Source organism: Magnolia sinica, chromosome 17, assembly GCF_029962835.1.
Source record: "Magnolia sinica isolate HGM2019 chromosome 17, MsV1, whole genome shotgun sequence".
Classification (NCBI taxonomy): domain Eukaryota; kingdom Viridiplantae; phylum Streptophyta; class Magnoliopsida; order Magnoliales; family Magnoliaceae; genus Magnolia; species Magnolia sinica.
In genome coordinates this window covers 3958199-3976773 of record NC_080589.1, presented here as the reverse complement: position 1 = coordinate 3976773, position 18575 = coordinate 3958199, and the positions used below count along the sequence as shown (strand labels likewise).

Below are 18575 nucleotides of genomic sequence, written 5' to 3'. Positions count from 1 at the left end.
ATGTGTGTAGATGAATCATAACATCTGTATATGGTCTAGTGATAAACTAGATAGACGTACGCATGCTATTTTTGACTTTAACCTGTTCATGTCTTTATCCTACTCAAGAAAACTTGACTTCTATAAGCATGTGGCTTAATTTTTTTTTGAACAATAAGCATGTGGCTTTAAATGGTTTTCAACATATATAGATCTCTCTCCCTGTGTGTGTGTGTGTAAAATCATCATAGCCTTGTTGCAGTTATTCCAGTTATTTGCATGCATGCATGCACCCACACTTGTAGAAGAGTGATAAAAACAACTAGTTCTACTGTTAAGTTATGGTCTAACTGGTGTATTAGTTCCAGGATGTCATGTGCGTATGACATCCAACCTGTCCAAAATATTGCCCCACCATCACGATCATCCAGCACAAGAATCAGGCCAATCACTCATCAAGTGGGCCACTACCTATACTTTGGATCAGAATGGAGGATCTAATTGTTTTCCTAAGAGATTGTTATGGTGGACAATCTTTTGGATGGGTTGCATGTAACACACACATGACATGTTGACAAAAAAGTGCTAGTTGCACATTACTTAATGTGCCATTCAGTTGATTAGCTAGAGCCGATTTAATCAGCAGGATAAGGCCTCTGAAAGAGAGGTAATTCTTTTTCCAGGTTCAAGGTGCTTTTCGAACATAGGAGGCTCATCTGGTCCTAAATCAAAACCATGTTTGCATATGCTCCAATAGGGGGGCTCATATTCCAAATAGGAAGCGTCTCAGTACTGCATCCCAACATCGGTGCTAGCCACTTGACAAGCCTCTCCTCCATCCAAATTCCCACAATGACACTTTGGCATTAATCATAAGGCTAGATATCACCTCAAGACAACAAAGGCTTGTTTTTAGATTTAGCACTTCACCTGTTGGCGGTCTACACCGCCATTTGCATTCTCAAATCTCAACTACTGACTATTAAGTCTATCATGCACTATGACATTATTTAACATGTCAAGTTGCTGTGTTTTGCTGCATCCCATATCATGCCATTCCAGCATGGGCATGAAGACTGTAAGGTGTCTTAAGGTATGCCTTGACTTTACATGTCTATGACTTGGACATGACTGAAACATGTTTCTTTATATTAGTAAACTTGTTATTGAAATGATTTAATGTTCCTCTAGATGATGTTGTTACTCATGCAGCTCCAACTGACCTTCTTGTTGTTATTTATGGTATTTCACACTCATTTGTTTTACATCCAGGTTATGTGTCTGGTAATATTGAACAATGTTATTTCAGGATCTTGATGATTTTGTAGAGGCAGCTCTTCAATTTTATGGAGAAAAGAAGATCCTGAACAACAGTAGCATTCCCTTGGCTTTAGAGAAGGATAGCGATCCACGTTTATCGACATCACCGTTGAAATTTCCCGGAAAGCTGGCTATTGATGTGCTAAACAATAGGCTTTTTATTTCAGACAGTAACCATAACCGCATCGTGGGTATTTTATATTAAGTCTTAGATCATTTCCCATGCAATTCTCTGTTAGACATTAAGTATTGAGATTTTATGGTCTGAAAGCATACCCATCAATATCTTATCCTGTATGGAAGTTAGGTGGTAACGGATCTACAAGGGAATTTTATTGTCCAAGTTGGGAGCACTGGAGAAGAGGGTCTACGTGATGGTACCTTCGACATTGCCACCTTCAATCGGCCTCAGGTAAGAATAGTAGTCAAATATTCAAAGCTGTGAAGCCACTGGCTTTGTGAATTAGTAATTCATCTCAGAATGCTTTTGTGCATTCATTACATCTTAGAATATATTGCACATGAAAAGGAGTTTATATTTATGCATGATAAGGGTCACCTAATCTCTCAATCAATCTTTTAGCTCATTTGCATACTTGTACACCAATATCCGTGTTTGTCATTCATGCCTTCGTGCATGTTTTGAAGTGGGTTTCATGCACATTATCCATAAATTATATTTATTTTTTTGCAGGGCCTGACATACAACCCAAAGAAAAATGTGCTGTATGTAGCAGATACCGAGAATCATGCTTTGAGGTATGCAGTGAATTATAGCATGAAGGTTTTGAATTTCATGGTGGATTCAACTTTGGGCCATTGAACTTACGCAAAATAAAAATAAAAATATAAAAAATGTAAAAAAAAGAAAAGAAAAAAAGAGCTAGGTACCTTTGTATTGTAAACCGGGAGGAGCTGAAAGCTAGCTATACAAGGTATGTGTGCCTGTCTAACATGTATCACATGTGCTTGTCCTAATCACCATCTAACATGTTTCTTTTAGGAACAGCTTGTAGTTATTCTTTACCTTAGATGAGCTGAAATGATTTTAATTTGGTTCCTAGGCTCTAATGTGGAGAAAAGCATTCGAGAGATGATGCTTATTGGGTCCATCGTTATGTTGTTCACATCAGTTGTGAAGTTCTAAAAAGTGATCTACGTAGTGTTGTTGCAAAAATATCTTCCTAGCTTCTATTAAATTTCAAACTTGTACTGTTTCAGTAGGGTACAGATAAAGAAGAAAAGAAAGAACTGCCATAATATTGATGCATAGAGGGAAAGTGCTTATATATTTCCGTGCTTCATATATCAGAATTTGAGAACTATGCCTGGTAGCAATTACACTAGCCTGTCCCCCTTGTTGGTGGAGGGTTGAGCACGCAGCTGGTCCTCAAACTTTTGTTGAGCTACCATGAGAATTTTCTTAAAACCAACATCAAATAGCTGGGACAAGACTATGGTGAGGAGGATGACAATGGTGGCGATGGTGGTCGTGATGATGATGATGATACAGGCAGTGGTGGTTGTAGTGGTGAGGATAATGAAGACAATAACGATGATAGTGATGTTGTTGTTATTGGTGCTGCTGCTGCTGTTATGATAACTCAGCAAGTTGATCTGGGATGAACTCTTATCAACTTGATCTAAGCAATAGATGACTACGATCGCGAGTTTGTGATTTCAGCAAGTCAAGTTGGGTCGAACTCTTGTTAACTTGATTTTAGCTTGTTTAAAGCCCTGAATTTTTCCTGGGGTTTGATTGTGGAACTACTACCCAACCCTATTTTTTAAAAATGGAGGACAAATTAGAAAAGATAGAATTTTCCCTAGTAGTGAAAAAATTGAGTTCGCTGAGTCTTAAACATATTCCTCTTCAGATAGTTTTTTACTTAATGAAATTTCCTATTATTTCTCCAGGGAGATTGATTTTGTGAATGAGATGGTGCAGACTCTTGCTGGAAATGGAACCAAAGGTTCTGACTACAAAGGGGGAGGAAAAGGGACCAGTCAGGCAAGATAAAATGATCATGGCCTTTCACAATTTCTTTTAGTTGAATTATTGCAATGTTTTTTTTTTTTTTCAAAAGGTTGCTTCCCTTTTATGACAATATCTATTAAGGTGCATTTCATTTTGATGCTGACTTACTGAATTTCATGTTAAAATCTCTTAAATTTAATAATTGAATTTCCGAGAGAGAGCTTCACTATTTTCTCTAGAGTTTCTTATGCATGACTTGGTGTGTTCTGCTTAGGTTCTTAACTCTCCATGGGATCTTTGCTTTGAGCCTGCCAGTGAGATAGTTTACATCGCAATGGCTGGGCAGCATCAAATCTGGGAGCACAATACATTAGATGGAGTTACAAGAGCTTTTAGTGGTGATGGTTTTGAAAGAAACTTGAATGGGTCAAGGTAAAAGACATCAGCCAAAAGGGTATCATGCTATGAATGATTCTCCGATCAAGTTCTGTGAACAACCATTCTTTTCTTTTTTCTGCAATTCTATGCCACAAGGAACTGTTGTGCCGTTTCTATTTTATCTGCATGTAGAAGACAGTTCATGGAAAACTACTATGCTATAGAGGGATAAGGCTACATGAATAAGTTGGAAACTCAAACCAGGTTTAAAAACTTGAAACCCTCCTCAACAAGGGTCTGAGTTGGCATAGGTTAGCCTTGGGACTTTGTAGAGTATTCAATGGAATCATTCAGCTCTTGAGTTCTTTCTAACATGGTTAAAAATCTGAAAAGTAAAATATTGAAAGACTAGCTCAATAGAATAAAGTGAAAGCACTACTTGGCCTTGCATTGAATTAACTTTAACTTTGTTTTTTACACTACAACTTCTTATTGAAAACTACAAGCCACCATTTTAGTATAAAGTAACAAATACGACATCATAAACCTAAAAACCATACTTAAAAAACATATTCCACCTTTAAAAAAAAAACTTAGATAGCAAAGCCCATCTTTATACTCTTTCCTTGAGCACATTTAACATTGGCAGGAGCAAAGTCAGTCAATGCATCCCATGCATACCTGTACATGATCCTTTTTCCTCAACATAACCCGCTGCTTTTTGTTAGACAGGCACCACATGCCTTGTATAGAAGACAGGCCACATGCCTTATATAGAAGATTTTGTATTTACCATCTTACCTTGTATAGTCGTTGTAAAACTCTATATATTCAACCTTTTAGGGTTGTCTCAAATACAAAAGAGAAAAGGAGAATCATTCTCCTCAAAACCTCCATTGTTCTCCATTGTTTTTTGTTTTGTTTACATGGTATCAGACCGATCCTAATCCGGCATCTTTTCATCACCTACCATCTGTCAGATCCGGCCCTCCCCACGTGCGTCCGATCTTCCCCAGGCCTGTCCGCACGCCCCTTCTATGCGTCCCCTGTGCACGACCTTGTGCAGGCACCTACGCATGTCCTTGCATCTGCACCTGCGCACGTCCCTGCGCACGCATGCTCCCTGCACCCTTCGCGCCTCTCTGTTGCATCCGATCTCTACTTCCGATCTACTGCTTCCGATCTCTACTCCAGATCTCTGCTTCCGATCTGTGTCCGATCTCTGTTGCGTCTCTGCTTCCGATCTCTGTTGCGTTTCTGCTTCCGATCTCTGCTTCCGATCTTTGCTTCCTGCTCTACAGTATCTACAGCTAATCTACTGCTACATCTGATCCCCTTTTGCTGGTTGCTCCATCGGATCTTTTGCTGGTTGCTGTTATGATCTTCGACTGCAAGGTACTTTCTTCTTCCGCATCGTTATTTATCTCGTCCTATCTATGGATAAAGACTCCCATACAGGGGCTGCACGATGTAGTTTTGATGGCACCAACTACAATCTATGGGCCATCCACTTTCAAAGTTTTCTCAAGTGTCGTGGTTTGTGGGGAATGATTGATGGATCTATTACTATCCCCGCTTCCACCGATGTCGACAGAATGGCTGATTGGGAAATGAAAAATGGACGAATTATTACCTGGATTCTTAATTCAGTCGATCGATCAATAGCTGTTGGCCTCACGCCACATCACATTGCTAAGACTATGTGGGAGCATCTCCAGACAATATATCAACAGAGTAATGCGGCTAAGTTATACCGCCTGGAACAAGATCTGGTTCACCTTACTCAGAGTGACAAGAGTATTCAACCTTTCTACTCTACAATGGTTATAATTTGGACAGAGATGACTATGATGGATCCTGACTTCCCAAATGACTTTAAAATATTCCACACAATGCGCGAGAGCGCGCAAGTTAGACAGTTTCTTATGAAACTGTGTCCGGAATTTGAGCATTGCAGGGCTGTTCTCCTGAACCATAGCCCAACTCCTTCAATGAATTCGGTTATCAATGATTTATTAGCCGAGGAACAACGACTGCAGGTCCTCTCTCAGGGGACATCTCAGGGACCATCTGACCTGACACTTACTGTATCCACCTCTGCACCAAACCGTGGTTCCACTCATTTAACTTGTCGTGGCTGTAACAAAGTGGGACATGTCGTTGCTCAGTGCAAAGATTGGTGCGCATATTGTCGAAAGATTGGTCATGGTATTCAGGACTGTCGTTCCAGTGCCTACACATCCTCATTCGGCCGTGGACATGGTGGTCGAGGTCGTGGCCGTGGTCGTGCTCTTTCTGCTACTTCTGTGACTACTTCTTCCGAGCCTTCTGTTAGTGATACTGCATCCACTGGTTCTGTTGAAGGTCTTTCCTTACCTTTATCTCTTGCGATGCTCCAGCAGATCGTGCAGGCCCTTTCTGCGGCTGGTATGTCAGGTATTAGCGCATCTTCTCCATGGTTCTTTGATTTTGGTGCTTCAAATCATATGACTGGTGATGTATCCCATCTTCGCAATATTCGTCCCTATACTGGCAATCAGGCTATTTCTACTACAGATGGCACTAAACTACCAATTCAGTCTGTTGATTCCTTAACTTTCTCTCCTTCTGACCATTGTCAGTTTACCCTTCGTGATGTGTTTCATGTCCCTAAACTCTCCTCAAATTTAATTTCTGTTGGTCAACTTATATCCAATAGCTGCTTAGTTATATTTCTTCCAAATTGTTATTTTGTGCAGGATCTAGCAATGGGGAAGGTACTTAGGAAGGGTAGGCAGCATGGATGTTTGTAGGTGCTGGACTTTCATCCGTCCGTTACTCCAGCTCGTTGTTTCTTCTCTCCCTCTTCCTCGGATATTTGTTCGGCAAATAAAATGTGGAAACTCTGGCACTTTCGCCTTGGTCATCTACATTCTGATCGTTTGAGTCAACTCTTTTCTTCTGGCATGTTAGGGAATATTTCTCTTAATAAAAGTAATTTGGATTATTCTTGTCCTTCTTGTTGCCTTTCAAAAAGTAAGTGTATTCCCTTTCCTCTAAGTACTACAAAATCATCATGTATATTTGAACTGGTGCATACGGATGTCTGGAGCCCTTTCCCATTATGTCTCTCTCTGGACTGTGATATTATGTTATATTCATTGATGATTGCACCCGTTACACTTGGATTTACTTTCTGCACTCTAAGTCACAGGTGTTTGAAAAATTTTAAATATTTCATTCTATGGTGAACACACAATTTCAAGTAAAAATTCAAACTCTTCACTCTGACTCAGGGAGAGAGTATCTCTCCACCAATTTTCGTACATATCTTCAGGGTCATGGGATTACTCATCAGACCACTTGTTCTGATACTCCACAACAGAATGGGGTGGCTGAACGAAAAAATCTCCATATTGTTGAAACTGCCAATACCTTAATGACAACTATGAGTGTTCCTCGTTCCTTTTGGGCGGAAGCTATGTTGCATTCAGTCTACTTGATTAATCGATTGCCAACTACAATCCTAAATAGTAAATCTCCCTACTTTGTTCTCACCGGTTCTCTTCCAACATATTCCACATTTCGTGTTTTTGGTTGTGTATGTTATGTTCATCTGGCATCGCGTGAACGTAACAAACTTTCTCCAAAATCAGTCAAATGTATGCACATGGGATTTGGAGAAACTCAGAAGGGTTTTTGTTGCTATTATCCGGTCTCTCGTCATGTACGGGTCTTTCAACATGTTGTTTTTCTTGAGTATATTGCCTTCCATTCATTTGTTCCTCCTTCACCCACACCAGACTCTCCTAGTCTTACTATTTTTCCTGACATTCCGGTTGCCTCGAGTACACCTCCTTGTCCATTGCAGGTTTATTCACGACGACCACGTACATATCCATCACCTACTACTCTCCCTACTGTACCCGTAACCAAATTGGATCCTATCTTCGTCCGTCGTTCCACTCGTGTACATCAACAGCCTGATCGCTTGATATACTCTATGTCTGCCATAAATACTACCCTGGATACTGTATCTATTCCTACTTCATACCATCAGGCAGTCAGTCATGATTGTTGGAAGAAGGCTATGGCAGAAGAACTTGTAGCATTGGATGATAATCATACGTGGGACATTGTTACTCGACCTACTGACCACCAATTAATTGGAAGTAAATGGATTTATTCTGTGAAGCTTAAGTCTGACGGATCATTGGATCGATACAAAGCTCGGCTTGTCACTCAGGGATACAAACAAGAACACGGAATTGATTATGATGAGACATTCGCTCCTGTGGCCAAGATGAAAACTGTTCACACTCTTCTGGCAGTATCATCAGTTCGCTCTTGGCCACTCACTCAGATGGACGTGAAAAATGCTTTTCTTCATGGAGAAGTCCAAGAAACAGTATATTTGAAACCTCCTCCTGGATCTTTAATCCCTGCCAATAAAGTCTGTCGCCTAAAGAAAGCTCTATACGGTCTCAAACAAGCCCCTCGGGTATGGTTCCAACGTTTTCATGATGTTGTTACAGGAGCTGGCTTTACTCAAAGTGGTCATGATCCATCATTATTCTTACGCACATCTAAGCATGGAATCGTCATTGTTCTCGTATATGTTGATGACCTACTTCTGACTGGTAGCGATGATACTGACATCTCGACATTAAAGGAAGTTTTGCAGTCATCCTTTAAGATGAAGGACCTAGGTCATCTGACATACTTTCTTGGACTTGAATTTTCGCATTCTATACGTGGAATCCTGGTCAACAAGCATAAATATACCAAGGATCTTCTCACTTTGGCTTCCTTAACGGATCAACAGACAGTTCAAACTCCCTTTGAACTTAACGTTCACTATGGCCGTGACGATGGTGAACTCGTTGCGGATCCCACATTTTACGGCCGTTTGGTTGGGAGTCTGGTTTATTTAACAATGACTCGTCCTGATATTGCCCATGCGGTCCAAGTTGTCAGCTAATTTGTTTCTGCTCCTCGAACTCTTCATATGACCGTAGTATTGCGCATCTTACGGTACCTACGTGGAACTCTGGATCGATCTCTGTTCTTCTCCTCCACGACCCCTTTGGACCTTCATGCTTATTCAGATGTTGACTGGGCTGGTTGTACCCTCACATGCAGATCTACCACTTGCTACTGTGTTTTTCTCGGCACTTCTCTCATCTCTTGGAAGTGTAAGAAGCAAGCCACTGTTTCCATATCAAGCATAGAAGCCGAGTATAGAGCAATGTCAGCAGCTTGTAGTGAGATTATCTGGTTACGTGGACTTCTTTCTGACTTGGGCGTTCATCTACAAGATTCTACTCCACTCCATGTAGATAATCTGAGTGCCATTCAGATTGCCTCTAATCCAGTTTTTCATGAACGGACAAAGCATATTGAAGTTGACTGTCACTTCATCCGTGAGAAGTTTCAGTCTCAGATCATTTTGCTACCACATGTTGCATCCCATGATCAGATTGTTGACATTCTCAGAAGTCCCTAACTTCTGCACGACACGCATTTCTAGTTAGCAAACTATTACTTGTTGATGACAAGCATTAGGTTGAGGGGGGATGTTAGACAGGCACCACATACCTTGTATAGAAGACAGGCCACATGCCTTATATAGAAGATTTTGTATTTACCATCTTACCTTGTATAGTCGTTGTAAAACTCTATATATTCAACCCTTCAGGGTTGTCTCAAATACAAAAGAGAAAAGGAGAATCATTCTCCTCAAAATCTCCATTCTTCTCCATTGTTTTTTGGTTTGTTTACACTTTTTTGTTGACAAGGCAGTTCGACCCATCAAGTTTAAAGATCACAGGGTTCAGCCTCTTGATGGTACTATATTCATCATTTTTCAGTTGCATGTCTGTCTGTGACGTAGACACCAGTTGCTCGCCTCCAGTGCATACTGCAAGTTGCTTTGGATGTCTTTTCCGGTGATCATTTGGTCCACTTTAATATCTAATAAGCTCCAAGACGCACAAATCTCTTTTCCAAAGCTGGAGAGAACACAGAGAGCATAGAAAAGCTTGTGTGCAACTGCCATTTTGCTAAAAGTTTTTCTTTCCTTTGTTTTGGGGTTTCTGCATTGAATTAACTCAGGCATGAGGGCACTTGAATGTAGAAAATGCAGAAATTTAAGAGCTATTGGTTGAGTAATGAAATGCACTAGTATATAAACTTGAAAGTTTTTTTCAGCATTCAATAGAGTTCTTATTGGGCTTTTAAAATATTAAGGTGTAAGTAAAACTTAGCCTAATTGTGATGCAGCAACTAGAAGAACAAGAGTGTTGGATTTGAAAATACATACCAATTTAGAGATCTAATCTCCTCTAGGATGTCACATGCCTGCAATCAACTTATGAGTCATCAATAACGATAAAGAAACAGCAATTAAAGATAAATATGTGGATCACTGTACACAAAACCCAATGGCATCGCATCAACGGGGCTCCAGAGGGATCATACCAGTAGAGTTTTGAATCCCATCAATTTTGATGAACAACTAAATGAAAATCTTATCAAAACCAATAATTGAGTCATCATAGTCCATTCGATCCCATACATATGGCCATCTTCATAGCCTTTTTATGCAAATCCCTAATAAAGGCAAAGGCTACACCTCTTGGTTGATATATGATGGCCTAATCCCACTCAAATTAAATATAGAAACTAAAATTCTGCAAATAAGGAACCCAAAACTAAATCTTACTTCGTTTACACCAACCGCATGGGAACATTATTCATTATACACAACAATATGGAATACGAATGTACGGTTGTGTATAAATCCTAAGAAAGGGAGCCGGTTAATCTATATACTCACTTAATGCCATTGAGGACTCCAATTTCAACTAGATCTCCCAATTAGTGTTTTAAATAGCTTCTCTATGCAGTGTGTAGCTTATGCTACATACCATAGCTTAGCCTTAACGCCACGTAGCTCGTGCAAATAGCTTAAGTTAGCCTATGCTACATGCTAATTTTGTATACACTACACACCACATAGCCTATAGCATACGCTGTGTAGCATACACTACAAGTTATTCTTCACTAAGACATTAAAATAAATTAATGTTTTCAATCATTTGTTATATTTTTCATTTTTTAATAAAAATTAGTTAATCTTTTCAATGATTTTAGTAAAATAGTATAAGTAATATTATTAAATCAGTTAGGTTGTTCTTTATTTACCTTTATACTTAATCTTTGCGTATTTTTCCTATTATTTTAGGCAGTGTTTGGTTGCACCAAATGTCATTAAATTTCTTTATTAATTATACTAATTTGGTGCAAAATATCATAAAATTCCATGATATTTGGTGCAACCAAGCACAACCTTGATTAGAAATCTAGAAGTAACGCATAGTTTATGTTACACACTATATAGCTTAAGACTCACGCTTTAGAGGGGTGAACGGTATGCTACACGCTATTCACTATTTAAAACATTGCTCTCAATATATCGGCCATATGGGCCTTATACTCCAACAATATAGCCATACGTTATTATACATGCTTTATGGTTATTTATTCAAGCCTTGAAACAGACTACCAGTTGATATAGTTGATTTGAGAGATTTGGGATGAGGAAGGAAGAGAAGAGATGAAGGAGAGAGGAGTAAGTTTTGAGAGAAAGGCTTGTGTGTTAGGGCTACAAGCCCTAACACACCTTTATCATATCACTAGAAGTCTAGAAACAAACATACATGCTCCAAAAGAGCACACAACATCGTGCACTCACACGCCCAAATAAATACACCAAGTACAATGCAGTTCCTATACTCCCCCTCAAGTTGGAGCATAGATGTTGATCATGCCCAACTGTCAGTAATTTGGATAAGAGCATCCTGATTAGGAGACTTGGTAAGGACATCAATCTTTTGTTTCCCGGAGTGAACAAGGGGAGTGACAATCTCCTTGTTAGCGACCTTCTCCCGATTGAAGTGACAATCTCCTTGTTAGCGACCTTCTCCCGATTGAAGTGACAATCAATCTCAATGCGTTTCATGTGTTCGTGAAAGACTGGATTGTTGGCAATGTGAATGGTAACCTGATTATCACAGTACACAAGAATGGGACTTAAAGGATTATAGCCAAGTTCTTGTAAGAGGGTTCGAAACCACACAATCTCACATGTCGCATGAGCAATCGCCCTTTATTTGGCTTCAACGGAAGATCGTGTAACAACTGATTGCTTCTTACTCTTCCAGGTGACAAGATTGCCACCTACAAACGTACAACACATGGAAGTAGACCGTCGATCATGTAAGCTTCTAACACATTTGGCATTGGAGTAGCCAGAAAGGTGAAGATGCCCATCCTGCTGAAAAAACAATCCTTTACTAGCTGCGGACTTGAGATACCGAAGTATTCAATACATTGCTGTCAAATGCATGGTATGAGGGGTATGCATAAGAGAGATCCAACCAATTAATAATGAGATAAATAAGTCGGCCAACCAACTAACGATACATCCCTAGATCAGATAGGAGAGTGCCATCATTAGAACTGAGTTTCACAGCAGTATCTATAGGTATAGTGGCATGCTTGCATCCAAGCATCCCTGTCTCTGAGAAAGGCTTGTCTTGTGTTTTTATAGCTACAAGCACTAACACACCTTTATTATATCACTAGAAACAAACATAGATGCTTCAAAAGAGCACACAACACAATGCATTCACACACCCAAATAAATATGGTAAGTACAATGCAACTCCTATAGATATATGGTACCTTTAAGTTTTTAACACCATCCAATTGGATTTGTGGGCCCCACTGTTCAATCTGATCCTATATAAAAAGAATCTGTCACACGTGTAGTCCATCCTGTCCTGGATGCATCCATTTGTTGCTTCAAGTTGTGTCGATCATCCGGGTCTTAGAAATCCTCCTACTTCCAATCAACATAAAGCATTTTATCAATTAGTACTATTTCTTGGTTCTTCCATGCTAATTGTACAATAACTAAATTTACAAGTGTGTATCAGAGAATTTGCATCAGCACCTGAATTCCTGGTTTTTTTTTTTTTTCCTTTTTCTATCAGTTCTTCTCTCTCTCTCTCTCTCTCTCTCTCTCTCTCTCTCTCTCTCATCAACTTGTATTATCTAGGAGGCACAAATGCACTAACATTTTATTCTTGTGTATTGATGTAGCGCTGCAAGCACATCATTTGCACAGCCTTCTGGAATATCTTTATTCCCTGGTAATAGATTACAAGCATCTCTTAAATTTTATGAATTTTAGCAAATTTTACTGAATTGTAAATTCATACAGAGTATGTACTGTAGATTCGCTGGAGGCGTATGTTGCTGATAGTGAAAGCAGTTCCATAAGAGCACTTGATCTGAAAACAGGAGGATCGAGATTGCTTGCGGGGGGTGATCCTGTTTTTTCAGAAAATTTGTTTAAGGTACTCGTTATTATCAGTGATACTCCATTATTTCCTTTCAGTTAAGATTCCAGACTTCAGAAATTTACCTCTGAACATATTCATGCAGGCACGGACAGATTTTCAACCCAATCAACTCATTTAGTTTCTCTTGTCAGTTTCTTGATCAAGTTCCTTCTAATGATTTGAACTGTTCATACATTTTGCAGTTTGGAGACCATGATGGAAGTGGCTCAGATGCACTTTTCCAACATCCCTTGGGCGTCTTGTGTGGGAAGGATGGTCAGATTTATATTGCAGACTCTTACAATCACAAGGTAGTAGCCAAATAATCTAAGCATAAGCATTAGGATTGCTGACAAAGATAAATGGCTCTATACACCCAAAAGGCATAAAATGTAGTAGTAAATTTCAGCTTCGAAAAATTTTGGGAGAATTAATTTTCAGATACAACACAAATTTTCTTCTTCTTCTTCTTCTTCTGATAAGTAACATTGCTGCTTAATTAAAACCATAGTTCAAAAACTCGGTGGATTGACTCAGAACTTGGCTGAGTCAACTTGAATCTTGAGATTTCGAGCCGAGTCTCTTGGAAACGCGCTGGAGACCCTCACTTGATTGGGACTCCAGAATACTCATTGAATCAACTCAAAAACTCATTTGACTCTATTCAACTTGACATAACTCAACTGAGTCACTCACCCACTCAACTGTTTGACTTTTAAAAATTTTAAATATGCATGCAATAGAGTTTGAACAGATAAACTTAGACAAGAAGCTCCTAGTCACTATCATCACTTCATTGAATGGAATTTGTTTTCTTTTGGGTATTTTTGTAGTTTATCACTTTCCAAGAAATTTAAGATTTTCTCCTCTACCTAACTATTTTAAATTTAATTATTAAAATATTGAGTCGAGCCTTCGAGTTGACCCATCCCGGCTAGCCATTGAGTCGAGTTGAGTTTTTGACCTATGATTAAAACTACAAACACCTTACAACATGGGCAGGGATTTCCCAGTGAAAAGCTCTATCTTATGTGCCCCAATTTTTTCCAAGTGGCTACATGCTTTGCTTCCCTACATGTATACGTTGGGATTTTGTTGGTCAGCCACAACATACGTAAAACCTCTTGGTAAGTATTTGGCGTAGAAGTTTTCTAGTCACATGATTTAGAGGAGTTATCTGGTCCTTGGGTCCGGCTCCATGGCTCAGTGGTAGACAGGCCTCTGTTTCAACATTGAGACAAGGGATCGAGTGCCCATGTGGTGTGAATGGGTGTGTGAGTGTGCAGGGTGTGGGTGTGTGGGTAAAAAAGAAGAAGAAGAGTTATCTGGTCCTCAAATTGAATTCATTACGAAAAAACCTTGTAATAAAAAATATGGTTAGAGAGAGAAGAGAGTATTTTTTCTATTTTATTTGGGTGCTCTCTCGAGGCACCATAACTTTGTACATTCTATGGTTAATAAAAGAGATTAGGGAGTCATTTTCTCCCTAATACGGAATTCTCCCAAAATCCCGTTCTCTACAACATGGTATTAAAGCTAGGTTTTCCCACACAACCCTAGTTCTTCTTCCTTCTCTCCCTAACAAATATTTTTGTAAATTAAAGCATTCTACCAGAAATATCAAAATGACATTTGAGTTACCTTCACTATAACATCAGTAGAAGCGGAAACATAGACTAGGTTTGGTGGGGAAACATGAACTTGAAAGCGGAAGCATTCATGAGTCGTATTGGCATCCCAAAAGTACCTATGCCTAATATGTGTCACGGTTTGAAATGCCTATTTCGGAACATTGTTCGAAATGTCGGTATTGCGTTATGTATCTTATCATTAGGATACAGATATGTATTGGTTATCGCACGGGATATATCGTTTGTATCGGGTAATTTATCGCACTACAAACATTGGGAAAATGGTTGAATTTTTCAATGAAACTTCGGGGATTGTTAAAAAGGGCCTCAATACACACTTTTAAATCATAACATCTCAAAAAAGAAGTGCTCATAATAGGTTTCCTTTGTATAGGGTTCTAAGCCATTCGTTGTCTGACTAAACTAATGCAACTATATTCAAATTGAATGCAAAATATTTAGAGTATATGTGATAATCATTTCACTAAAGACTCCTAAATACTTAGATATTAGTCTCAAATGACAACTGGTTGAAGGGAAATTCGAAAACAAATTAATATTTTTATTAAAAATGATTTTTATTTTTTGAAAATTGACAAGGACTTAACAAATCAGTAGATCAGCTCTCATACATGCTTGATTTCATGTTTGGAGTGCAACATTGCAAGCGATTTGGGAGAAATAGGGGAAATTTTGAATTTTTCCCAATTTCCCCAAATCGGACCACCTGCACTCATATTTCGAAATTAGAGTGTATGTGATGATCGTTTCATCAAATACTCCTAAATACTTTGAAAAGGAAATTTTTGAAAAAAAAATAAATAAAATGGAGCACATGGAGAACCAATGAATATCAAAATCATAGCTCCAACTCCATGATCTTTAACATGAAGAACCAATGATTTTATAACCATTTGATACTGATTTAACATAATTTCAACAAAAAAAAGGATCGAAGTTTGAAAATGCTCACCGGATCAAATATGTGAGATATATCGGCACTACTTGTGCGTTTCGTATCGCACGGGTGGGATACAAGATATATCATGGCATATATCAGCCGTTATTTAAAACATTGTTTCAGAGTGTGACTCACCTGAGAGTGAAACCAATATGACTCAGTCTGACTAGGGTGGAATAAATGCATGTTTCAGTGGCAGAAGTCATTTTGTTCTCTGCTGATAATGAGAAGAATCTACTAAAGCTATATTTCACGAACATCAAAATCAAAGATAGGTCCATGGGAATGGAGCCTAAAGTTAAATAAATTATGATGTAGCAGCTAGTTTAATAGAGGTTCATACCTATACTCCATGAAGCAAATGTAGTAGCTGAGAGTCTCTCAAAAGAGGGAGTATTTAGGCCTCTGAATCTTTTGGGTGATCTCTGCCCTCTAGTATATGCAACTTTCTTTTGGTTTTATGATGCTCATGAAATATAGCGATGAGATGCCTCCTAAAAGATGCCTTGAACAATTTTAAATCACAGTGCTCTTACCTTGCCTTTATCGCCTCAAATGATGCCTCTCAAACAAGTTTAAGCTCTTTACTTTTTCTTTTTTCTTTTTTCCCTATAGAGAAGCAGAGACCTTTTTTTTTTTTTTTTTGAGATAATGGAAATTTTATTTAAAAAGGTAAACAAAGCAACAAAATAGCAAAAGAAAACAATGAACAAAGAAAGCAAGAAACAGGGGTGCTGAGGGGGCAACCCTATTACATCCCGAGAAAAAGAAAAATACAGCCCTTCAGCTTTGGCACACGAGAGGCCCATTCAACCACTAACAATCTTGCCCTTTGGGAAGTTCCTTCAATCGACTTCCTTTCATTTTGGAAACATCTCATGTTTCTTTCCTTCCAAACAGCCCACCAAGCCCCAAGCAAGGCCAAGAAAATGGGAAAAAAGAATACAAGCAAACAACAGGAAATAAAAAACCCTAATCAGGGGCCCAATCCCTGAGAAGCGAAAAAACTCGATTGATAGCTGCCTGAACAGACCCAGATTTCAGAAACAACAGTCATTTCTCACGCCCCAAATGGTCAACAGACTGCCAAGCAGAGCCATCTTCCACTTGCCTTCTGCAAACTAACAGGCATACTGTCGTGCCAAGCCAGAAACGTACCTTTCACTGTGCACGGAATCACCCAAGTTTAAGCTCTTTGGTCACTCTGGAATCAGGATATTTTCTGCTGTTGTCTTTGGTCACCTTTCAATGCAGATTTTTTAATGCACAATAGATCTCTTAGTGAATTTCCCAAATTTTGTAACGATTTTCCCTTTTTTTAATAGCTTCTATCACAGTGCCACAATTTTCTCTGTCAGATTGCTCTTTTGATTATTATAAGCATTGAACCAACTTCCAGCCATCTGCTAAACTGCATTTCCATAATGACAGATCAAGAAACTCGATACAGTGAGTAAAAGAGTTGTTACGTTAGCAGGTACCGGGAGTGCTGGTTTCAAGGACGGATCAGCCCTATTAGCTCAGGTCTGAAAATGCTTGACATTTTATTGTCCTCGTTAATGCTAAAGAAAATTTTTGTTTCCTGGCCAATAGGTACAATGACCATCCTGTTACAAGAAAGAAAGAAAAAATAAAGAAGCAAAAATGTCTAAATTATTTGTGATTTTACCCAGAATTGGAGGTTGGCATTTTTCTTATGTTAGCATACAACAATGAAGAGGAAAAGATAATTCTGGAGAATAAACAAATCTATTCCATGAATCATCAGATCTTTTCAGATTCCTTAAGAAAAATAAAATATGTGATAAAAGAATAACTAGGAAATTTGCAAAAACAAGATATGGAAAAGGTGTACATATTAGGGAGTTCCACATCAAGGTCATTTTCTGAAATTTCTATTTGATAATGATCCGGAAAGAGAAACACTAAAGAACCAGTTTTAAGAAGTTGATCTTAGTGTGTTACCAGAAATCTAAGTTAATCTCTTCAAATTCATAAGATAAAACTAGCGTATGTCTGATTATGTTTCATACTTTGCAGAAGCAATTCCCACAAAACGAATCTTTTCCAGCATGTGGTGATGAAGATGGAGAATGGCTAAAGACACTCTAAAATTGTACATAGAAGAGTGTCAATGGTTTATGAAAAAAGTGATCTATTATGAAGTGATAATTTATGGATCTAAGGTGTTTGATTAAATAATAGTATAACCATTAAATAGGAAGTCTACAATAATCTATTGAAGGGAATAGCTTTAATAATATTATGATAATATAACCATCGACCACTTCCCATGTTAAGTGAACTAATCATATGGATTAGCTTTTGGGTGCATTTGGATTTCTCATTTGAGATGAATAATGAATGGAAATGATTCGATTAAATATGAACAAAATAACCAAATTGGAAGTGGGATCATTTTAAGTCCCAATGCAATTCCAATCCCACATTATAATTCAATGAATTTCAAGTCCAACTTGAAATGGTTGGGTTTGCGAGTGGGGCCAGCTCCCCCTGGTCATTTCCACTATTGAATTGAATTATTGGAATACAGTTCACTTCACCATCTAAAGGTAGCAATAGTGTAGATGTCTGCAACTTGATTTTCAATGTGAATACTAATTACTTAGCAATGAAGCCATTGTAATACTTCTGCTAGTGGGCCACATACGATCTACTTGTACCTACTGGCATCTGTTTCGATCTCTCTATCCATATAAGTCTGAAAATGAACAGCATATATATATATATATAGTGTATCAATCTGCTGAAATTTCTTTGGACAGGCTCAATAAATATCAATCAAATCCACTTCTGAGGCATTTATAATGTTTTATGCAGCTGTCAGAGCCATCAGGACTTGTTGAAGCTGGAAATGGTGATGTTATCCTTTTATCTGTAACTTATGATCCTACATCCCTGTCATCATCATCATTGTC

General features: G+C 38.5%; 1 protein-coding gene across 6 annotated transcripts in view; it reads left to right on the top strand.

The window, feature by feature from the left end:
* Window positions 1-18575, top strand: part of LOC131230817 (protein SUPPRESSOR OF QUENCHING 1, chloroplastic) — a 68677-nt gene that overhangs the window by 32939 nt on the left and 17163 nt on the right. For 5 of the 6 annotated variants that reach the window (XM_058226816.1, XM_058226819.1, XM_058226817.1 and 2 more), the window contains 10 exons: window positions 1289-1486; window positions 1607-1711; window positions 1994-2058; window positions 3217-3310; window positions 3552-3709; window positions 12803-12852; window positions 12938-13059; window positions 13248-13355; window positions 17068-17160; window positions 18478-18514. In XM_058226816.1, the coding sequence (XP_058082799.1) occupies window positions 1289-1486; window positions 1607-1711; window positions 1994-2058; window positions 3217-3310; window positions 3552-3709; window positions 12803-12852; window positions 12938-13059; window positions 13248-13355; window positions 17068-17160; window positions 18478-18514 (1030 nt within the window). Of the gene's footprint in view, window positions 1-1288; window positions 1487-1606; window positions 1712-1993; window positions 2059-3216; window positions 3311-3551; window positions 3710-12802; window positions 12853-12937; window positions 13060-13247; window positions 13356-17067; window positions 17161-18422; window positions 18515-18575 lie in introns of all 6 variants that reach the window. The other variant, XR_009164101.1, reaches the window with a different exon arrangement.